The sequence below is a fragment of the Salvia splendens genome, chromosome 8 (genome assembly GCF_004379255.2).
Source record: "Salvia splendens isolate huo1 chromosome 8, SspV2, whole genome shotgun sequence".
Classification (NCBI taxonomy): Eukaryota; Viridiplantae; Streptophyta; class Magnoliopsida; order Lamiales; family Lamiaceae; genus Salvia; species Salvia splendens.
The window spans coordinates 25,735,165-25,759,401 of record NC_056039.1 but is presented as its reverse complement, the minus strand read 5'-3'; the positions used below and the strand labels follow the sequence as shown (position 1 = coordinate 25,759,401).

Genomic DNA, 24,237 nt, shown 5'->3' with positions numbered 1-24,237 from the left:
GACGGCCTTCTTCCCCACCACCGTTGCGGATGCTCTAACAATCGACAGTGTTTGGCTTTCTCATAAATTTGCCGTTGAAAGCCTCCACAACTCCTCGGCAGCAAGTTCTTCAGACATTTGCTGCCAGTTGTGTTAGTGATGTTGAGATACACATCGAAAATATGTGTTGTTCCTCCATAAGCCAACTGCCTCAGTGCAGTTTTGCACTTCTGTAGCATCGACAGTCCGGGTCTGTCGCTAACATTGAGACGCTGCTGGAAGTATATCATGTGCATGCAACGTGTTAGCAATGCGCAAGAAATAAGATAATTGGATAGCTTAATAATTCTCAAAAAATCGCCAATGTCTTGCTCCTTATCCATATGATGAAATTCATCACTGGACCATGGATCTTCTGACTGTACCCAAACTTATGTCTTGATCTTAGAGTATACTAAGCTTATCAAAATATATAGGTCTCGAATAGAGAAGAGATTGAATCCACAAGGTATGGGAAGAGCAATTTTTGAAACTCTATGTGAGAGGGGACATAAATTTGAGTGCAGAGAAGTCTAATTGTCTCTCATCTATTCATCTATTTTACTAAGATATGTATTGGGCCAATCAAGGATCTATAGAAGTTTAAATTTGGGTCACACCTATTTGACTTTGAATAATTAAATTGAACTACTCCCTCCGTCCCATAATAGATGTCACATTTCTTTTTTTTGGAAAAGTTCTCTCTCACATTAAGATAAATATATTATTTTCTCTCTCCACTTAACACACAAAACAACAACTCCTAAAATCTTGTGCTATTACCCAAGTATGCCATCTTTTATAGGACGGAGAGAGTACAATTAAATCCAATCAAAATAGAACATTATAATCAGCCACTATAGTAATATACTAATATTTTACAGTGTACATAATTCTAACATCACGATAGGTAGTCAAAGCCTATATAGGTGGTCAAAAAAGTTTTTCTTCTGTAAGGGAAAGGCTGAGACACCTAATGCGGAGACATGTTCCACTACTTAGCCTACAATACATAAGCCTTAGATTTGTTTAATTAATGCATGTAATGTCATTAAATAAACCATCATATTAATGCTATTAATCTCAAGTTAAGGTTAGAAGTGGATCTATGGTTTCTATTATACATGCGACTGAGTGACTGTACAAGTACATATACGCTCAAAGCTACTCTTTGTATATGAACCCTAGTAGTATGTTTGTCTCGTAATGCATAACATGATAGTTAAACATGAAGGAGACAACATGACGGTGTGGCATGATGAATCAGTGCCTCCAGTCCATCCATCATAAGCAACCCTCAACTCAAGTGGTGCCTCCATAATTTCGAGAACTTGCATCCCATCGTGCTTCTATGCACGAAGACTAGTCCATGCTCACCACCAAGAAAATTATAGAATAATGATCATTGTGAATAATGATCATTGTGGCAAAGAGTGGAGACATGGTGGTAGGTTGTCCGATGTATATGCTCTAAGTCTCAAGTTTAGCTGTTAACAAATCAGCTGAATTTATGGGTGCAACTGTCAGCATCCACAATAAGAGACGTCAGCACGGACTAGCCATAGGCTAGAGGGATGAGCGTGGCGGACGTCCGCTATTGCGTTAGGCTAACATAACGGACGACAGGCGAGAGATTGGGAGCGGACTAGCCGATCGCTAGACGCCTATTGCGCGGTGAGCGATGGGCTAACCGATTTAAAAAAAAAAATTATTTATACTCTATATTTACAATTCATTGCACTTCATTTTTTAAATATTTGATAAACACCAATATTTGATAAACACCAATAATTAAAATGAATTAATTGTATTTGTGCGGTGGATGTTGGTTAGCCTATTGTTAGCCTATTGTTGGGTTGTTGTTTGGTTAGCCTATGACTATGCTGTGGGAAGTCGATAATGATGTGGTAAAAGGGGTTTTTGGTTAGCCGATGGCTAGTCTGTGGTCTATTGTGGATGCTACTATAGGGTCATAGACTACTTACGAAATCTTATCAAGCAATTACGTGAGAATGATAATGAATAGGGATGATTAATAATTTTAGAGCCTTGAGGTACGTGAATGAAGGGATAAAATTCTTGGGTCAATTAATTTTAACAACTGTAATACCTTGGACTTGGTGAGAGGGACTTGCTATGCTATCTCAATGATATATTTGAGAATGTATATTATATGTTACTCGCATTGATCTCTATAATATTCTCAACATTTTAGATTAAAAATAATAATAATAATAATATAATAAATTAATATCAAATGTTAAATTAAATTATTATACAATGAAGTTTGCATTTTTTGGATTTTTAAACTTGAAAAAAATATTATAAAAAATTTACAAAAAACTAGTATTTACATGTGAAAGTGTTTTTCCAATTATTTTCTTTTTTGTTTGCCTCTAAACTTCTTGAGAATATATTTAAATTAAATTCATTAATATTGTACTTATTAAGAATGAAATTCAAATTAAGTTCCTGAAAATGAGATTTTCTACTTTTTAGCACATGTACTAAAAAAATATTAACACAAGTTTATGAAAAATCATTAATCACATTTCAGGTATTTTTCACTTATTTTTTTCTCATTTTGCCCCTAAAATTATTTAGTACATATTTGAACTAAATTCATTAATATATATGAATTCAAATGTAACATTGAATTTATATTTTCCACATTCAATTTATACAAAAATATAATGTTCATATATAATTAGATAATGAGTAAATATAAATTGAACATTATTATGATAATAATAATTATAATAATATAATAATAAGTATTATATATTAGTAGTAATATATACTCGATCAATACGGGTTATTGATTTTCGTTATTATTATTTGGCCATACAAATACATATAACAATAGCATTACATGTAATATTTGTCGAAATTTTAACCAATAAATAGATAAATATATTAATTTTAACCTATTAAAATTAATACTATACATACTCCATATTTTTAAGTTTTAGAGCATCCACAACCGTGCTCTTGCCAGCGGCACGGTTGTGGGCCCGGGCGGTACTATTCATGCCTGCTCTCTGGCAAGAGCACAACACCCACAACTGTGCTCTTCCGCAAGGACGAGCACAATTAATATAAAATTCAATTACACAAAAACATTTCCATAATATTAAAATTCATTTAAAACCCACAATAAATATTACAAATGACAAATAAAATTAAACATTGCATAATTAAAATCCTAAAAATTAAAAATTACATAATTAAAATCCTAAAAATTAAAAATTACATAATTAAAATCCTAAAAATTAAAAATGACACTACTCGTTGCCGAATTTCGCCCACATGTGGTTGATTAGGTCTTCTTGTAGTTGATTGTGGATTCGAGTATCGCGCATTGTGTGTCTTGTCTCGATCCTCTGGCCAACCGTCGTATGCTCGCCTCGGCGTAGGGGAGACCTCGCTGTTGAGCTTCCGGCTTCGTCCTCGTCGTAGAAGCTAGCCGCCCTCGGCCCTTCGTCGGCTATAATCATGTTGTGTAATATAATACACGTGAACATGATGTCGGCGATATTATTCACGTACCACAGCCGAGTCGGGGCCTTCACAATGTTGAATCGAGCTTGAAGGACCCCGAAGGCTCTTTCGACATCTTTCCGCGCTGACTCTTGACGCTGCGCAAAAAGAACCCGTCTCGGGTCGTGCGGGTTGTGGAGCGTCTTCACGAACGTCGACCACCTTGGGTAGATACCTTGGGTAGATACCATCGGCACGATGTTGTTCGTAGTATTCTTGTTCTTCGCGTTCCGCTTCCGCCATAATATGGGTGAAATCCATTTGAGATTTTGAGTGGGTGATGAATGTGTTGATAGTTTGTATGAGAATTATGAATGAGAGATGAATGAGAGATGATTTGATGTGATAAATGGATGATGAATGTGTGTATTTATAGATGATTTTGGGGAAAAAAAAATAAAAAAAAATCAAAAAAATTCAGAAAAACGGGAAAAAACGGCCATATTTTTGGGATTTGGAAAATATATTTTTTTTATTTTTTAGCATTATTTATAATTAAATACCGATTTTTAAAAAAAAAATAAAAAAAAGTTTAAACACAACGGCTATGCCGTTGACGAATGGGAGCGCGCCACGTGTGCGCCCGCTGGCACGGACGTGCTTGATACATCGAGCAGCGCCGTGCCAGCGGCGCGGCTGCAGCGGCGGCGGTCCTGCGCCTTGCCAACGGCGCGGACGGCGGTGGCGTCTTTCGCCACCGCTGCGGATGCTCTTAGGATCTTAATATTACTATTTTACACAATTTTAAAGAATGAACAACATCTATATATGTTATATAAATATCATGTACATAGTGTATTGTGTGTTTCTTACATATTATTATTATATAAATACAAGCTAATATTAGTATTTTCTAAAAGTGTATGTATTTCTTAGTACTTATTATTATTATTATTATTATTATTATTATTATTATTATTATTATTATTATTATTATTGTTATTATTATTATTATTATTATTATATACTGCTTCTATATGTATGTATACATTATACTGTTGTATAAATTAAAACAAAACACTTAATGTTTAGAATTCAGAAAATATAAACTGAATTTGACATTTCATTTGATGGTTCCCTTTTGTAGCAAAGTATAGGAACTTATACTATAGTCCACTCGTTAGATTATTGTAACTTTAAATATTAACTAATTTAATATTTTAATTCCTATAATTACAATTTTTATTTTACGATGCATGAATTATGATCTTATATTACATTGTACATTTTGATGATTTTTTAAAGGAAATAGTTCATATTTTTGAAGGACGGATGAAATATACATTTATTTATTTATAATGTGATTGAAAAGTTTTGTTTTTATTGATTTAACATGTGTACAAGGATTTATTAATTTATACTCTCTCGTCCCACGAGAATATGCACTTTGGATTGTGCACGAGTTTTAATGCACAGTTGAAAAAGTAAGAAAGATTGAAAGAAAACATAATTAAAATATTGTTAGTGAAGAATGAGTCCTACAGTGAAAAAAATTCAAAATTAAAAAATATATATTCTTGTGTGAAGTAATAATGAGAAAATAGTGTATATTCTTTTGGGATGAAATTACGTACCTTTGTTTATAATGTGATTGAAAAGTTTTGGTTTTATTCAAAATGCGGGCGATTTAAAATTAAAGAGAGGAACTGTATTGAAAAAATGGAATAATCCTTTATAAAAAAATAAAATGAAAATAGTAATAGGAGGGAAAGAGGCGGAAGAGGACAAAAGTGGCCGCCAATAGTAATAGCTGCAAAGTACTATTCAGGAAGATGATTTAAAGATGTCTGCTCACAGCCAGCTGTCTGCCAACTTTCACACGCATCATCGAAATCATTCCTTCTACTTATATTGCACGTGTGCTATTTGCGGGTCCCACTACGATCCCCTTATGGTATCCGCAGCGGTGTCTCGCTGTGGTCCCGGTCTCGTCCCAGCGAGACGAGACCTGGGACGAGACCGTAGTGAAACGTCGCTCGTGGGGGAGGGGTGGGACGCGGGTTGTCTCGCCACGCGCGTCGGCCATGTGGCGAGCAACGGTTGGTGCATGACGCCCACTCGCCGACTGTGCGAGTGGGCGTCGATTTAGGCTATTTTTAATTAAATGTTTTTAAAAAAAATCTGAAAAAAACAGACCGTTTTTTCGGCCGTTATTTTTTTACACTTTTTTTTATTATTTTTTCTTTTTTTCCACATTCATCTATAAATAACACTACACACATACAATTCCCCCACCATTTTTTAGTATTTTAATTTCTAGTATTTTAAATTATGTATTTTTTATTTTTTTTTGGATTCTAAGTATGTGTTTTTTTTAATTTTCTTAAGATTTAATTATGTGTTTTTTTTTATTTTTTAGGATTTTAAATTGTAATTTTCTTTTATTTATTGAAGTGTGTTTTTATTAATTGAATTTGTTGGAAATAAAAATAAAAAATTAAATTGAATGAATAGTTAAGGGATGAGATGGTTAAGAGATTGAGGGATGCATGTGTTGTCTCTTAGTTAAGAGATGTGGTAAAAAGTGCAGTGGAGCCCGTGAATAGTGAAGGGATGAGACGGTTAAGAGACACGGATGTGGATGGCCTTATTCCTACAACTTTTGTCATTTATTGCCTCCCCAAATTCAAATATATGGATGTAGTTTGGCAAAAAAATTCGAATATATGGATGTAGTTCGGCAAATTCTACTCTGTTATCCCCAAATAATACTCCCTCGTCCCAATAATTATGAAACATTTGATTTTTTGACACAGAATTTTATGTAGTGTTGTTTTATGAGTTAATGACAAGAGAGTAAAGTAAGGGAAAATAAGTAGAGAGAATGTTGTTTTCATTTTTAAAATGTTTCATTTTTAATGGAATAATTCAAAAAAGGGAAACATTTTATTTCTAATGGGACAGCGGGAGTATCTCATAATTAATCGACGTTATTTTAGACTTTCCTAATTTTTATTCACGGTTAGTCTAAACTAAGTTGAGCAAAAAAAACTAAATATAGAGATTAAAATATTGTGTTAAATCGATTAAATAAAAGAGTAAACTTCAAAAATTGATCCCTAGAAAATTGAAAAAAATATCACTATAGATCTCTGAAAAATCATTAATTGCATTTCAAGTCCATCTTAGTTTATTTTTTCCATTTTGCCCCTATCACATTGAGAGCTTATTTAATCTAAATTCATTGATATTTTAAAAATTCAGATCTTACATCACATATATATCTTTTAGTTTTTAAATTTTTAATTTATTATAAAATAGAATATACATTGATAATAGTTAAAAAAATATGAATTACATTTTAGAAATTATTACTATAAATATATACATAATTTTAGATTAATACACAACAAATTTACTACTAATAATAAAAAATTATTATTATTAGTCTTGTTATTATTATTATTATTATTATTATTATTATTATAACTGTTAATTTTGCTAATATATTTAATGTATATACACAACTAATGCGTTCTTTTTTATGTTTATTATTATTATATGGACATATACATGAAAACTATAACAAGTAATATTATGTGTAGTTTTTTTGTTAATAAATAAATTAATCTTTAGTTTATAAATGATTTTTTAAATTTTAGTTTGTTAGTACAACTTTAACGAAATCAAGTCTTCTATGTGATCGCACTAAAAAAAAGGCGTTGTTTGCTACCAAATATTTTCTAACACAAGGTTGTGCTCACAATTTATGAAATATTTTCTAGAATATTTGTAAGCATAAATGGAAAAAACGACCATTTTTTGAAATATGAAATGGTATTACGAGCACTGCTATGTGGTAGAAAAATTGTGAGCAACTGATGCTAGCAAATATCAAATTTCCTTCGGTTTGCAAGCACTCATATGTGCTAGCAAAGAATTTTCATGTAAAAAGAATTTGAATATTAATTACTTTTTGTTTTTGTAGAAAGTCCTAAATTCTCGCCGCCCCTGATTCTTCTCCCCTAATTCTCATTTCCAGCCACCGACCAATTCTCCCGTCTCATTTCAGTGATGATTTACAAACTGCTGGAACAACAGATTTCAGTGATCAGCCACCGATTGAGGAACTACAGATCTTTTTGTTCTATTTGCTTCTCCCTTTCAAATTGAGGTTCTAATCTCCATTATTTATCTGTAAATTCAATTTGCTTACAATTTTTTTGTTTCCTGCTAATGCAGGTTTGTTCCTGCTACTAATGTATTAAAGCAACATAATTCAATTCTATGGATAATTCGATCTGAAGTTAAACGTGTTTATGTAAGAATTTCGATCTGAAGTTATGGAATCCAATTCTATGTCACTTATATCTGAATTTCTTAGTTTGTATCTTGCAATATAGCATTAAGAAAATGAATGTGATTTTAACTTATGCTCCAGTAACTTTCCACAATTAATTTGAGATAGGATGCACTTCTTTGTGCAATTTCCTGGGCATCTGTCTCTTATACTTGGTAACACAGTTTTTCCACTAGTATTTGATAGCTCGATGTACGCATATTATCATTTTTCAATGGAGAGCCTTGAGATAGTATAACTAAAGTTAACTCATCCATTGCATTTACTTGGCAGCACATATTCTGAGTTGAGTTTGTCTGCCAAAGAAGATAGCCCACAGCCTGCAGTGGAGCAGTTTTTACATCTGCACCCTCATCCCGGTTGCATCATCGGCTACCTCTCCAGTTTCAAAGACAAATACAGGTAACCAACCTGTTATAGTCCTTGAAACCTCTGCTAAGAATACTGCAGCAGCTCCAAAAGCGCTTTCAAAACCCCGGTATTACTTGAACAACTTCAACCAAATGAAACTGCATGCTTAGATAATATAGCACTTGTTGTGAAGGGGGTTTACCATCTGTTGATATCGTATTTGCTCAATCAACTTTGGTATTGGTTGTGATTCTTGACATATGAGAACCTGCAAATACTTGATTTGTTGATGATTTTGAATGAAGTATGTGTAGAAGAAGCATTTGAAGTCTTATTGGAATGAAGTAATAACCTTTTTGAATGAAGTAATAAACCTACTTGAATGAATTGTATTTTTTAAAGTGAATAAAGTAAAAACCGAATTCAATGAATTCGAATGAAGCATGTGTTCAATCATTTCAAAACCTACTGGAAGTAAATAAAAACATAGTACTATAGTTTCAAGGTATTACGTACCGGAATGAAGTAATAAACCTACTGGAATGAAGTAAAATGGACTTGTAATGAAGACCGAATATAATTTACACATCAGCACATCTCATCTAAAAACTAGATCTAATGACCCTAATTTGGTCTCTAGTTCAATCTTTAAAATTAGTTCGCCATTGATCACAACTCTAATGTTAGATTTAAATTCTTAAAATATCAAAATTTTAGATAAAGTATGTCAAAAAGGAGTTTAGAGATTAAGTCGGAAAAAATAAGTGTAGAAGGACTTAAAATGTGATCAATGATTTCAAGAGACCTATGGTGATATTTTTTGGAGTTCAGAGATATAATTTTCCAGAGACACATGGTGATATGTTTTAACTAGTAGTTAAAAAAATAGAAATAAAAAAAATTATAATTTGAGAATGGGAAAATAGTAAAATAAAATTATTTCAAAACATTTTAAATGAATTAACATTCGCAAAAACATGATTAGCAATATTCTTTGTCACCTTCCACTAATTTTTTTCCCAATATTCTTTCATAAAGTCAAATACTTTCTTAAAACCCGTATCAGTGAAAATTGAGACATTTATTACCGGACGAAGGGAATATTTATATTAAAAACATATTTATTAGACATTTTAACAAATTATTGATAATCGAATTTAGGACACGTAGCTTCATAAATTAGTTTTACAATCAAATTATAATTTTTAATATTGATATACTTTTTTATCCACTTGTCATTTTTTATCTACCAAATTTCTTATTCGTGAAGCTTGCGATTTTACCTTAAACATATTAAATTTTTTATACGTTGAACGTGATAGAATACATGGTTGTGGCATATTGTGATTTTCACGCCATATTGTGGTAGCAAAATGGGAGTTTACATCGTCAATGATATCTGTGGTGTACAATTGATAATTTTTAGTGTGGATGATGAGGACGACGACATTAGAGTCGTAACACGTGTCCGACCCACGAGTTTCATTTTCTAGATCCGCCTATAGTTCAACTGCTAAAATAAATAGCAATTTCCTATAAATATAATATGGAGGAAGAGAAATGTTAATCAGCATTCATCAAAATAGCAATGTGGCTAATAGTTCTCGGTAATTTAGTTAATATACGTCTCAATATTTATTAATTTTGCTTATTTTTAATTTTAATCTCTTAACCGAATTTCGTGAGAGACGATTTTAATCTTATACTTATATAGTAGTACTAAGAAATAAGAATTTTTAGGAACAAGTTGATAGTTTGGGTTATTCTAAATAGTACTAGTAGTTATCAACTAAATGAGATTGCGCATAATCAAGGAATTAATAAACACTTCAATTTAAAGTGAGAGAATTCTTCTCAATTTAGGCTCCTAGTAGTAAGTACATTTCTCCACCCCCATAAAAAAATATGACTGTTTCATCTTATTTATATAACTACGCCAAATTAAGAAATAGTACTATCAACCTGATACTGTGATACTTAATATCTAAATGTTACAATCTTTATAGAGTATTATAAACAACAAAATAATGTCTAACAATTTCTTTTTTACAGACATTAGGTCGGATTTGTAAAATGAAGGACTCTTCGACCACGACCTACATTTTACAAATCCGAAAATTCTATCAATTTCTCTTCTATTCTTTTCTTTCATCATTTTTTACCCCTCAACAATGAACAATTACACGGTTTGCCAGTAACGGATATCTCTGAAGGTCGTAGCAGTTCTGCAGAAAGAATTACAATGTTACTGATATCGAACGTTTCCCTTCACCTCGAAGGGAGCTATATAACATCATTACAGAAACAGGTAAAGTAACAAAGAATCAAAGAATGATACTTGGATTTGGTTAGAAAGAAATCAAGAGATGGAACTGAAACTCTCGATTGGTTCAGAATCTTCAAGAATCGATGCTGCCTGGAAACAGTCGACAGCATCAGCTATCCGGCCATCGACCTTGTGAACCATGCCTAACTGGTACCAAGCCATGCAGTTGGTGGGTTCAATCCTCAAAGCATCTGAAAGTAGAGTTCTAGACAATGGCAACATCTTGGGTCCCATTTTAGACAAAACTGAGCCAATTAGAATCTTGCAAGGTACGTATTTTGGTTCCAGCAAAAGGGCATTGATATACGCAGTCAAAGCTTCATTTATTCGCCCTTGTTTTTCATGCATAACACCTGGAACAAAATATGAGTAGGATATTAAGCATGTTTCTTTATTTCATCGACACCTCCAAACACTACTCTTTCAGTCATCCATGAGGACCACAATCATTATCAACTCTGTTATACAAAAAAGGGAACAAAAATGTGTGCCACAATTTTAGCCTATTGTCCCATTTCAGGCCATAGTAGGCTTCTTCTTTGTGGCTCTACATTCTTGTAAGTTGACATCATATTTGTGCTCCATTGTTGAATTAAATGCTAAAATTTGTACATATACAACATTCTGAGTTAAAAAATGATAATAAAGGCTCATGAACTAATAGGGTGAGCAGCGTCCAAAGATATTTAGACGATTCTTTATCAATCCAACCACTCCATTCCCATCCCCATCAAAATTCTCTTGATTCTAAAAAACCTTACCAGGCTCATTACATATATCAACATGCAAGATCTAAGAAATACGTGGTGTATTATTTCAACTGAAAATGAACAAATATCATTTGTCATAACCACCAAGTCTTAAGCATTCCTGTACTAGCACTTCTCTAATACTACAATTTAATATAATCCTGAAATATACTATGACTAGATTATGCCATGCCTAATTAAAACAAGTTTTTAAAATAATGAATATATAAAAATATCAAAAAGACTACTCATCAGTCTGATCAGTCTGAACTTGGGTTTACATCTCTTTCATATATGAGGTGCTTTTTTTATTTTTCTAATAATTAGCTCTTAGAGTAGACCATTTCTTTGGATTGAATTCAGTTCATTCAAATGGATTGTCACAATTTACCTTCTCGTCTTGTTTAATTGATTAAGACTTTTATGAGATGCTTGGTATGATGGAATGGAGATGGGAATAATATGGCTATGTGATGAGGAAGGAATGGCTATGCCTCATCCAGTAGGAACAGCAATTCCAAATGCAATGGTGATTCCGAAGAAAGAATAATACCGACAAGATGAATGGAATGGAGGTAGGACTCACCATTTCAGTCCCTTCTCATTTAATAGAAAAACATACTTCATAACAGCCTTATGAAGTTTTGTTAGCCACCTCATTCTATATCCTGCTTAGGTAGCTTATACAATACACGGAGTCATGAATAGTTTTTTAACAATGTTATCAGTTGATTGGATCACCATCACCTACATCTCTCTAACTATTAAAGTTGATGGAAATTGAAAGAAGAAAAGCGTTTAACCAGAAACTGATTGCAGCATATTTTTCATAGAATCTGGAAAGACATAGATCCTGGACTTCTAGTGCCACATATTAAAATCAACGAAGACCATTATTCACCTATTATTTTTCATGGAATCTGGAAAGACATAGATCCTTGAGAAAATACTACCACCTTTGTTCTACTCAAAGTGACACATTTTCCTTTTTGGGATGTTCGACTCAAAGAGACACGTTTCTGAAAAATGAAACACAGTTCTCTCTACTCTATTCTATCTCCACTTAACACACTAAACAACAATGCACAGAATCCCGTGCTGAGCAAGATATGTGTCACTTTCAATTTATTTCTCTTTTAAACTTTACGAGTAACAAGGCAAAGAGTTTGGAGTTCATACCTTCTGTGTGCAGTGTTTCTGGGCAATATTCTTTCAGCGTTCTGGCTTTCCCCAAACATACCTCTGCATCCTTCCAGTGAGAAAGAATAGAGTATAATTTTGCAAGTCCATGCCAAACTTCATATTCATTTGCATTCCCATCCTCCACCTATACAACATACATGAGATTATAACTGTTATGAAACTAAAGGGTGACCACAAATATGGCAAATGTTCAAGAATCATTAATCCAAATAAAGGGATTGGCATAGGACATCCCCGATATAGATATTCAGAATTCAACCTGAGGTGCACTTGCAAGAGCTCCACTACTTTTTCTTTGGGCTTGTACCAATGCAAGAAGATAGCGGTAAGTCTCAATTGCATCCTTGTGCAGTGACTGAGAAACTTTTAGCTTTGCTTTCATCCTCAGGAGTGGTCCTTGATCCCACTTCGAAGTTTCATCTAATGCAGCATCAGTAACCACTTCAGCCTCTGAAATGCGCTGTTGGGCAGATAGAACCAAAGCAAGAAGTCTCCAGCCTCTTATCATAGATCCACCTGTCGCATCTAAATACTGTTTGGCATATCGAAAAGCTGCATCGAGATTCCGATGTTCAGCGTATTGAATTCCCAACTCAAATGTGAGATCAGAGTTTTCAGGCTCTAAGGCTAATGCACTGTCTAATGATTTCAGAGCCTCTGACTGAAGACGAGATCTCTCAGAATCTGAGGACGAATTTTTTGCTTGTTTTCCTAAGCAAAGGCCCAACATTCGGAGACCAACACCTTTTAAATGTGGTTTTGATTCGAGTGCATTAACTATTGCCTTTTGTGCATATTTGACTCCCTCTGCAGCAAAAACAATATTCTCACTGCATATTTTGGCTGCAAGCAGCAAGGACATGATATCATCTGGTTCCTCGTGTGGATGTAATGACTTTCTCAGTAGTTCTATGGCAGAATTATTCTGTCCAGCTCCATTTAAGGCCAATGCCATAGCTTTCCATCGCTCGATACGATGCATTGCTCCGGGCATAACCTCTTCAAGCTGCTTTGCTAAAACTGAAGTTTGGCTACATATAGATAGAGCAAAAGTAAGGTGTTCTAGGACTGAGGGATCCCACTTGGCTTTACCAAGGCAAAACTTTCTCATAACAATCATTAAAAGTAAAATGGCCTCTTCCAGATTATTCTTAGGTACAAATGAACCCTCAACCTGAGAAGCTAAACTGGGTGGACTGACGTCAAACCCACTGTACAGCAAGAAAACTGCAAATGCTTTTTGAATCCTTGCACATCGATCGTTGTCAACGTTCCATTGACTTAGTAGAGCTCGGCGGTAGGCACCCATCGCTTCAGTATAGTGTCCAGCTTGTTTCCATAACTCCGGGAGAAGTTCGACAGCATGGCTAACAGTTTCTTGAAGCTTATTTTCTACCAGCTGATCAGGAATTCCATCAGGGAATAACTTCTCTACTGCATCAAGCACACTCTTGCACTCTTCAGCCGCCTCTAGAGTATATCAAGAGAAGGATTGTATCTAATCAGATAAATGTATTCAAATGAACAAGTTCTCTAGGAAATTAAACTTTTTTCTAGAAAAATATGGGAAATTGGAAGATATTGTGATTATCTCAGAACTTTTTGAAATAATTTTAAAAAGTATTACCACTTAACTTCCCCAGCTTCTGAAGTGATTTAGCTTTTAGATATATGGCCTCAAGCACAAGGTTAGTGGCATTCTGTGAGACTACAGATCCTAAATCGCTGCGAGTACGACCCTTTTTGGCATTAGTAGTAGTAGGCTTATCACCTAGAGATTGTTGCATCCTTTGTATGGCTGCGTGAAGATCAATACCATCAAAGACTCGTAAAGCACCTTCAACATTTCCTCGTTGATATTCCAACTTTCCAAGAAGGGCCCTTGCTTCCTAAAAATTCAATAATACGTCATTTTGGGATTAATTGTTATGGTGATGAGATAAAATGGTAAACTTAGGGCTAGGAATATTATCAACAAAAATCTTTATCAACTAATGTTACTTCAGAAATACAAGAATATTCGTTCAGGTGTCAATTCGGGCAAACCACTCGAGTTTGGGCTAGCTCTATCAAACTGTCGGGTTATTTGACTCGGCACTCGGGCCAATTGAGCTAAAAAAACCGGATAAAAATTTCTTGGCCCTAACCCCCTATACTTTTGGATTTCGGGCTAGCCCATTGGCCTATAAAATTTACGCACAAATGTCAAACGTATGTTATAAATGTTCCTCCTCTTATACTAGAAAAAAAGAGATGAAAAGAAAATAAAAGAAAACAATCATTCCCTTCTTTACTTAAAAATTGCAGAGGAAATGAAAAGAGAAAAAAACCCAGAAAAGTTGGAAATTACAATTTGCAAACAAACAAGCCCCAGACTTGTAAAGCATTGACTAGTAGTACTAATATCTAGATATCACTAACAACAGTAATGAACAAATTAGGGAAGTCAAAAAACGGTTGCGTTTCAATAATCAAACCTCCAAATTGAGTGATAAGCCATCTCTCAAAGCAGATTCAGCCTCTTGAATGTTGCCCTCATCAAGCTTTGCTTCAACTTCACTTGTTTGCATGGAAACCCCATTCGCAACAAATTGTCGAACGGATGGATCTTTGTCGGGTTGACCCGAGCCCGATGGCTGGCCTCCTGTCATCGCTGATCGCCACCTTCCCTCGCTAGATCAAACCAAAACAACGATTACCCATCACCCCTGCAGTTCTACCGGATCAACAGCAACAAAAACATAAATGCAGCAAAAATGATTATGCCCTAAATGCCAATAGCCGGCTTGTTCGCTTTAATTGAATTCGTGGAATCTATTCAAATTAGGAGTAGATGTTAGGAGGAAAGAACCAGACAATTAATCGGCATTTGAAGGTTAAATCGACGCTAAATTAATTGCAATAAATGAACGAAACAGCCAAAAAAATGCGGAAAAAAAGGAAACGAAAAACATAAGCGATTAATATTAAAATTGTGACATTTACCTTCCAGAATGCGGAGCTCTGCAATGAATTATTCCGAGAGAGAGAAAGGTGACAGATCGATCAAAACAATGGATCTATACAAAACTGGTGAAACTGTTGATGCACGTTCTATTTTGTTAATTTGTTAGGTCTTGTTTTCAGATTTTTATTTATAAGAAATTTATTGTTGGTTTAAAAAATCAATGATAAACCTGTTTTCAGATTTTTATTTATAAGAAATTTATTGTTGGTTTAAAAAATCAATGATAAACCTCTTATTAATAGAAGAGAAATTAGATTTTTATTTATAAGAAATTTATACACGTTTCTGCTAGAAATTGAAACTAGATTGGGCAACTTTTTCTTCTTACTTATTTTACATTATCAAAGATTCAATCGAAGTGAAAAATAATAATAGACTTTAAAATTTAAAAATATACTCCACTAATGCTTTATTAAACAACAAAACATATACAACAAAATGAGTTTTTAATTAGAAAAATTCACATGCTTTATTAAACAACTACACATATGTTTTAGGGGCATTCGAAAAATTGTAAAATGTGCAAAAATACTTAAAATGTATTAAAGTACAAAGTTCAATCACTTCTTATAGTACTTAAAATGTATAAGGCGTGCAAAGTTCAATGAATCCTAAAATATACTTTGAAAATTTTCAAGATTTGTTTATGTTTTATTTTTATTTCATATATCTTTGATCAGATGTTCAATGTCATGATTTATTCTACAATTTCAATAAATTATTAAACGAAGATTTTATCAAATGACATTTTGATTAGATGTTCAATGTCATGATTTATTCAACAATTTAAATAAATTATTTAACGAAGATTTATCAAATGACATTCTAATTATTGTCCCTCTTTATTAAACGTCTCATATTAAATTGTTATAAAATTTAACATATTGTTTGGCTTTATTAAAAAAATGATAGAAAACTTTAGTAGAACGCGAATTCTACTTTTATACAGTGCTTCCTCCGTCCATCATTAGAGACCCGATTCATTTTTACTATAAATGGTAGGTATATCCAATTTTCCACTAACTCATTCTCGCATTTTATGGAGTATAAAATTAATGTATATAAAGTGATTTTACATTCTACTCCATCTGTTCTATAGTAGTGGGGTCATTTTTCTTTTTAGTAAAAGTCAACACATTTCTTCTCGCTTACTTTACTCTATCTAATTTTATTCTCTATTTATCTCTCTACTCCTACTTTATTCTTCTCTTACTTATACAATTTTTCTTAAACTTTCTACCCTACTACTATGGAACGGAGGGAATACTATCTTTTTCCACTCACTTTTCTTAATATTTTTTAAAACTCGTGTCAAACTCAAATGAGATTCCTAATGGCAGATGAATGAAGTATTACTTTTATAAAATTGTGAGTAAATGAATTATTGGAACGTGAGATTCACTTACTAAAATAGGTATATATTTACACTATTAACATTTAATAAGGTTTAAGTTTAAACATACTCCTTATGTCTCATTCTAAGTGACATATTTTTTTTAATGTCCCACTCTAATTGTCAATTCTAAAAATGAAAATATCTTTATGTCTATTTTATTCTTTTATCTACTTTATTCACTCTCCACTAAATTAACAAACAAAAATGCATATAATCATGTGCCTAATAGGAAATAAAATACTTAGATTAAGACCAAGGGCATATATCCCAACAAAATGTTACTCCCTCCGTTCCATGTTAATAGAGTCATTTTGCTATTTTGGAAATTTCCAAGTTAATTGAGTCATTTTTATTTTTAGCAAAAAGTAATTATCACTTTTACTTTTTTCTCTCTTCATCTCTCTTACTTTATTCTCTCTTACTTTTTCCACCATCCATTTAACACACAATTCTTAAACTCCGTGCCGAAAAGAAATGACTCTATTAACAAGAAACGGAGGGAGTATATATTTGTAAATATGATTAATTTTCATCATTATACATTGGGTTGATCACATGTTGATTTCATTGTTAGCATATCAATTAGTCGGGTGGTTTAGTTAGAAATTCAAACATTTAGGGTAAATAAAATTACGATCCAATTAGTCTGCACTTGATAAAACCGCAACCCAAATAGGATTAACCCAAAATCTGCTAAGCTAATCCGATTGACATCCCTACTTGTATGAACTTCGTAGAGAAATATTTCACGGTTAGATATTAAATTGTATGACCTTCGTAGAACGATATTTCACTGTTAGATATTTATGAAGAAAACAATAATATTGTTTATTTCCTCATGTTAATGCTTAGTAGAACTCCCTTTGAATATTCAAGGAGTTACCAATTATGGATCATAGTTAATTCGAATATTTTAGGAGTGTGTTCATTTTAGAGCATCCACAATAGTGGACTAGCGCCCGTCCTAGCCATAGATTAACGGCTAGGGCGTGGCGTTAGACTAATGCGACGGGTGAACGAACGGGCGACGGATGAGAGGTCGGCACGGACTAACCTGTTAGCCGATCGCTGACCACCTATTGCGCGGCGAGCGATAGGCTAACCGTTTTTTTTAAAACTTTTTTATTTATACTCTATATTTACGACTCATTGCACTTCATTTTTTTTAATATTTGATAAACACCAACAATTAAAATAAATTAATCGTATTTGTCAATTTATTTGTATTGCATATCGTTACGGTGGATGCTTATAATAATAATAATGAATTGGTCGTAATCAATAACTTTATTCAACAAATTGTTAAATTCTCATATTTTGTTTTCGGTTTTTGCAAAAATAATTTGATTAGTTAAAAATATTAATGATTCAAATTTGAAAGAAAAGGCAACCACATCTCATCTCATTTCCCTCCTCAACCTTACCCTCACCCTCAGTGAATTTCGGATCACCTCCAAAAATTTTGTAATCTTTCACCCCAAATTAGAAATTTGTACATTTTTTAGCACCATTTTCAGCTAACAGTTACCTTCTTTTCATTTCATTTCATTTCATGTCAATTCAATTTTGATTTTTTGAAACCGACAAAATGAGTACCGGAGAACTTCTCAACGTTGATCCGGTGGAGATGAAATTTCCATGTCAGTTTTCTCCCTCAATCTGCAATCCTTTATTGTGTTAATTTTTTTTATTTGTTTTGATGATTTTTCGTTTTCGTTTGGTTGATTAGTTGAGTTAAAGAAGCAGATATCTTGCTCTCTACAAGTGACGAATAAGACCGAAAATCATGTGGCTTTCAAGGTAAATAAATCCGCTAGATCTGAATTTCTGGTGAATTTTCAATTTTATCTTACTTTTATTTTGGATTTCTTTTAGATTAAGACCACGAATCCGAAGAAATATTGTGTTCGGCCAAACATTGGGATCGTTTCGCCCAATGGCAACTGTGATATTGTTGGTAATTGCAATGCTCAATTGTATATCATTTATGATTCATTTTTTGATGAAATTGAATGTTTAATGTTGGCGATTTTGAATTCTGATTCGTAGTTACAATGCAAGCCCAAAAGGAGCTTCCAACAGAGATGCAATGCAAGGATAAATTTTTGCTTCAAAGTGTAATTGCGCCTGCTGGTGCAAGTCCAAAAGACATCACTGCTGAAATGGTTTCTCTCTAATTTAATGCCTTTTCAAATAGCTTAAGCTTTGACAAAATGTCCAGTTTAGTGTTTCTGCAAACTATTTGTGGAGTGATCAAATTTGATTAGAAATACATGAGCCAAATGCCTTCTTCAAATAAAAAACATAAGGATGTGTAATTTTCATTTTTTGTCGTCGCATAAATAGGCGAACATAACTTTTTTTAGCCATATTTGTGCGATGGATGAAAAATGAGAATTTTCACTTCGGTGGAGGCTGCAAGCTAAATACTCCTCTAATTTAGTCAAGTTAAATTGATATACATTTATGAATTAAATTGTGGTACCAATATGAGAGGAAATGACAGGAGGCCTAAAAGATTTTGGGCAAGTTATGGTAGTAGGTGTTCATAGGGGAATGGCGAGGTTGAAATTTGTCGAACTAGTGAGACTATCTTGGGTTTGCTACTTTTGATGGTTATAGCTTTACGGTGAAGATTTTGTGTGGTGAAAGGTATCTTGTTTTTGTAGTTCAATAAGGATCAAGGCAAGGTGGAAGAGTGCAAGTTGAGGGTTGTGTATATCACACCATCTTCAGTTGGCGAGGAAGGAGATGACGGCTTTTCAGCTTGCAACAACACAATGGATAACGGCGGCAGTGAAGTTCGTATCAATATAGCTAACATTATGTTTCCTGAGAGTTTCTTTTCACCTTATCCCACACATGGCTAGGCACTCTTCTCTGTTTATTGAGATTGGCTAAATCTGTTACATTACACCGGATCTTTTAATTATTTAAATTCTCAGGCAAAATCTCGTGTTACTAAGTCGACTGAGGAAAAAGCTGCTGCAGTTCAACCGGGAACCAAAACGGTGAGTTATGTTGAACACTTGTAATTGTTTGTGTTTAGCTTAACTCATTGCCCTTGTATACAATTGTTCATCCTGAATTATTGAAGATAACTGTATTAGTTTGGATTCAGTTATAGGCTTATAACTGCTCTCTCTTCTTCTATTTGCCTCTCTAATGTGCTGCACTCGCAATGTTTTTATGTATAGGATGTGTTGAAGAAGAAAACTGGTGGAGTGTCATCCATCACTCTGGTTATCGTTATCGGCGTGATAGGTATTGTTATCGCGTACCTTGTCAAAAGGACATGACCGCGGAGTAGAATCGATCTTCCCAGTTACCTTGTTTATTTTTCTACTTATGCTATAAGCTATGAAGCTTTGTGATTAGAGGTAGATTTTACAATCTTATTTAGACGTTGACAGACACTGCTTTAATAGCATTCTTCCATTTTTCTGTAACTTGGAGAAAATACATTAGCTGTATGCATGTTTTGGATTCGGAGGGAAAAAATTGTTTTCCAATTTGTATCTTATGTCTATTGTGATAAATTAAATATACTATTAATAGTAAGTAATACGAGTTTTAGAGCATCCACCCCTAGGGATGTCAATCGAGCCAACCCGTTCGGGTTGTCGGGCTATTCACATTATGATTTTTTCGGGTTATATAAAGTTCGACCCTAGCCCTAACCCTTCGGGTTTCGGGCTAACCCACCGGGTTATTCGGGCCAATGCGTATTTTTAATTCTTTTAATATTTTCAAAAAAATAATACGTATTTTAAATTTTCTTTAATTATATACATATTTTTAATTAATCATTCAACAATGAAATACGTATTTTTAATTTTCTTTAATATTTTTTAAAAAGATTAAGTTATTTAAATTTAAATAACTTATTCATTACATAATTATTTACCAAATATCTATCAATAGTATGTTTATGTTTATGTATTTAAAACATAAATCAACACTTTGTTTCAAAATTCAAACATAAATCAATTCGTAGAAAATTGAATAAAATTTTCATAACGTGAGAGGTGCATCGTAGATGTAACAAAAATATTTTGAATTGTTAAAGAGTGAATTATCAAGATGCTAGCTAATTGGAGTAACTCTAAGTTTTCTTGAATTATGATTGGTCAGATTTAATTTATTCCAGCTGTAAATAAGTCAAATAATAATTTATCTTTATTTTAAGAATCATCAAAGTACGCATAATTCAATGATGAAGCGGCGCCGAAACACTTTGCACTATTATATTGGAAATATACTAAATGAAAGCTTTTATATACGAGCATTTATGAATCCATGAACCACATAGTGATTTTTTTTCGTGATCTTATATAGTCGGTTGACGCATTTTGATTTTGCATGGTTTTAGAGGGTTGTCTTGAATGATTTTGATTATATTTCTATATTTTGGTATGTTTACATGTTTGTTGAGAAATGATAGAAAATGGATTAGAAAATTTACACAAAATATGTGGATGTGCAGCAACCTTGTTTGAGTCAACGTTTCTCGTGATTTTGAAGCCTGATAAACCCCTAATGCATATCATTCTCTTCATCTTCGAAAAGCTTCGCGTGGATATATTGCACGCCTCAATCGGAGCTATGTAGAGAAAGTTATGACCGTTACAAAAACTGCTCGCTGTGCAGAAGCCTTCAACCCCACGGGCTGACCCGTAACCCGAACGGGTCAGTCCGCCTAACCCGACAACCCGAACGGGTCAGCCCGAATGGCCCGATTTTAAATTCGGGCTGCGAAATTACAACCCTAACCCTGTATTTTTATCTGGTTATTCGGGCCAGCCCGCGGGTTCCGGGTTACATTGACATCCCTATCCACAACGGAGAGCACGTGCTAGTCCGTCCGTCCGTGCCAGCGGCGTGGCACCGCTATCCGCCGCTGAGCTCTTGCAGCTGGCATGACGCTGCTCGATGCATCGAGCACGTCCGTGCCAGCGAGCAGCGTACGTGGCAGCGTGTGATTGGCCAACGACATATCCGTTGGAAAATCATAATTTTTTTTTAAATCGAAAATAATACCAAAAAAAAAAATTCCCAATCCCAAAAAAATGGCCGTTTTTTTGCCCATTTTTCTATATTTTTTTTATTCCCCCCCCCCAAAATCATCTATAAATACACACATTCATCATCCATTTTTCACATTAAATCATCTCTCATTCATATTTTTCATACAACTTATCTACACCTTCATCTCTCACTCAAAACCTCAAATGGATTTCACCCATCTCATTGCAGAAGCGGAGCGCGAAGAACAAGAATACTACGAACAACATCGTGCCGCTTATGAAGCATATGTCGCAGCGAATACCCCCGCCGCTCCTCCTTAACCAACTAGATCAACTCGCCGCTACATCCATCGTGAGCGGGAGAGAGCCAACGAAAGGCTCGTTGCTGACTATTTTGCCGACCCGCCGCGGTTTCCGGAAGATTACTTTAGGCGCCGTTTTCGCATGTCAAAGTGCTTGTTTATGCGTATTGTCAACACATTGTTCGCCCGTGTTGAATTCTTCCAAACAGGTTCAGATGCAGCCGGTCGGCAAAGTCTCTCGGTGTTGCAGAAGTGTACGTGTGCCACCCGACAACTCGCTACTGGGCAAACGGCCGACCTCTTCGACGAGTATTTGCATGTCGGTGAGTCCACTGGAATCCTTTGTCTTAAAAATTTTTGCGAGGGCGTTCGTACAACTTTCGGTGATGAATTCCTTCGGGTACCCACCACCGATGATTGCCAACAGTTGCTTTGTCTTCACGAACCAGTCCATGGCTTTCCCGGTATGCTTGGCAGCATTGACTACATGCATTGGAGGTGGAAGAATTGCCCGACTGCTTGGAGGGGGCAACACTTAAGCGGCCACAAAGGCGGCGGCCCAACACTTATCCTTGAAGCGGTCGCCGACTACCGCCTATGGATTTGACATGCATATTTCGGTGTTGCCGGATCCAACAACGACTTGAACATGCTCTATTCTTCACCCCTCTTTAATGATGTGTTGAATGGTGTAGCACCGACGATCGACTTCACCGTCAACGGAAATATATACCACATGGGTTATTATCTCGCCGATGGTATCTACCCAAGGTGGTCGACTTTCGTGAAGACGCTCAGCAACCCGCAAGACCCAAGACGGGTTCTTTTTGCACAACGTCAAGAGTCCGCGCGGAAAGACGTCGAAAGAGCCTTTGGAGTCCGTCAAGCCCGATTCAACATTGTGAAGGCCCCGTCTCGGCTGTGGTACGTGAAAAATATCGCCGACATCATGTACGCGTGTATTATCTTACACACCATTATTATAGCCGACGAAGGACCGATGGCGGCTAGCTTTTACGATGAGGATGAAGCCGGAAGCTCAAGCGCGAGGTCTCCCCCACGCCGAGGTGTGCATACGACGGTGGGTGAGAGGATCGAAACAAGGCACACAATGCGCGATACCCGAACCCACGTTGAGCTACAAGAAGACCTAATCAAACACATGTGGGCGAATTTCGGCCACGAGTAGTGAGTTTTTTAATTCTATGAATTTAATTATGTAATTTTTAATTTTTATGAGTTTAATTATGTAATTTTTAATTTTTAGATTTTTAATTATGTAATTTATATTTTTTAAGATTTTAATTATGTATTTTTTAATTTTTAATGTATTTGTAATATTATTCCGGGTATGTTTAATGTATTTTAATTTTGTGGAAATATTTTTATTTAAATTGAATAATGAAATGGTGGGACCCTTGTGCTCGTCCTTGCGGAAGAGCACGGCTCTGGGGGTTGTGCTCTTGCCTAAGAGCAGGCAGAAAAAGTGGGGCCGGACCCACTACCGTGCTCGTTGGCAAGAGCATTCACGAGCATGATTGTGAATGCTCTTAATGAATAATTGGTTAAGAGTAAGGGAGATAATAAGAGAAAGGGTTGAAATATTGTTAATCGAAAATATAACTCACTTTGTTAAAAATAGAAAAACTTGCGATAAATAAATATGGACTAGTTTTGGACGACCAAAAATGAAAAACATAAATATTTATCGATATGGTAGTAGTATTTCAAAATTAGATGCTCACTTCTCGGAGAATGAATAGAGATAAGATTGAAGCAAAACATAACATTAGAAATGTGTTTGGGAATATTTGAAAAATTCAAAACTTGATCAAAGACTGGTTCGTTCTCAACTGCAACCTGTCTGCAATTTCCACCCTTTTCTATATTCAAATTTATACGACTTCAGCTGCGTATTTGATTAGATAAACTCTTACCAAGTCTTTTTCTTTCAATATTTTTCAATGTCTTTGATAGTATTTTTCTCCATTTCTACCTCAATTCTTCCTTGCCAGGCT

At 34.5% G+C, this 24,237-nt stretch overlaps 2 protein-coding genes and 1 long non-coding RNA gene across 8 annotated transcripts; 2 read left to right on the top strand and 1 right to left on the bottom strand.

Annotated features, from left to right (window-relative positions):
- The first annotated feature begins 7,241 nt into the window (after positions 1 to 7,241).
- On the top strand, positions 7,242 to 10,744 carry LOC121744967. Of its 3 annotated transcripts, XR_006038735.1 has the most exons (4): positions 7,383 to 7,819; positions 8,132 to 8,260; positions 10,405 to 10,517; positions 10,604 to 10,744. It is a non-coding gene; the product is annotated as an uncharacterized LOC121744967 (long non-coding RNA). The 3 variants fall into 3 exon arrangements; XR_006038734.1 differs by lacking the exons at positions 10,405 to 10,517; positions 10,604 to 10,744 and adding an exon at positions 7,242 to 7,368 and having other exon boundaries at positions 7,487 to 7,819; positions 8,132 to 8,543; XR_006038733.1 differs by lacking the exons at positions 10,405 to 10,517; positions 10,604 to 10,744 and having other exon boundaries at positions 8,132 to 8,543.
- Positions 10,191 to 15,593, bottom strand: LOC121744966 (protein NPG1-like). Of its 4 annotated transcripts, XM_042138680.1 has the most exons (7): positions 15,473 to 15,576; positions 14,965 to 15,195; positions 14,115 to 14,376; positions 12,747 to 13,957; positions 12,464 to 12,611; positions 10,548 to 10,888; positions 10,191 to 10,434 (listed from the first exon to the last, which is right to left on the bottom strand). In XM_042138680.1, the coding sequence occupies exons 2-6, from the start codon at positions 15,136 to 15,138 to the stop codon at positions 10,569 to 10,571; spliced, it is 2,115 nt and encodes a 704-aa protein (XP_041994614.1). In that variant the 5' UTR covers positions 15,139 to 15,195; positions 15,473 to 15,576; the 3' UTR covers positions 10,191 to 10,434; positions 10,548 to 10,568. The 4 variants fall into 4 exon arrangements, with proteins under 4 accessions (XP_041994614.1, XP_041994612.1, XP_041994611.1 ...); XM_042138678.1 differs by having other exon boundaries at positions 10,397 to 10,888; positions 14,965 to 15,160; positions 15,473 to 15,593; XM_042138677.1 differs by having other exon boundaries at positions 10,397 to 10,888.
- Positions 15,594 to 18,275: 2,682 nt separating this feature from the next.
- Positions 18,276 to 20,408, top strand: LOC121743002 (vesicle-associated protein 1-2-like). Its single transcript, XM_042136169.1, has 7 exons — positions 18,276 to 18,530; positions 18,620 to 18,690; positions 18,766 to 18,847; positions 18,940 to 19,055; positions 19,560 to 19,691; positions 19,836 to 19,901; positions 20,088 to 20,408. The coding sequence occupies exons 1-7, from the start codon at positions 18,479 to 18,481 to the stop codon at positions 20,187 to 20,189; spliced, it is 621 nt and encodes a 206-aa protein (XP_041992103.1). The 5' UTR covers positions 18,276 to 18,478; the 3' UTR covers positions 20,190 to 20,408.
- The last annotated feature ends 3,829 nt before the right edge of the window (positions 20,409 to 24,237 follow it).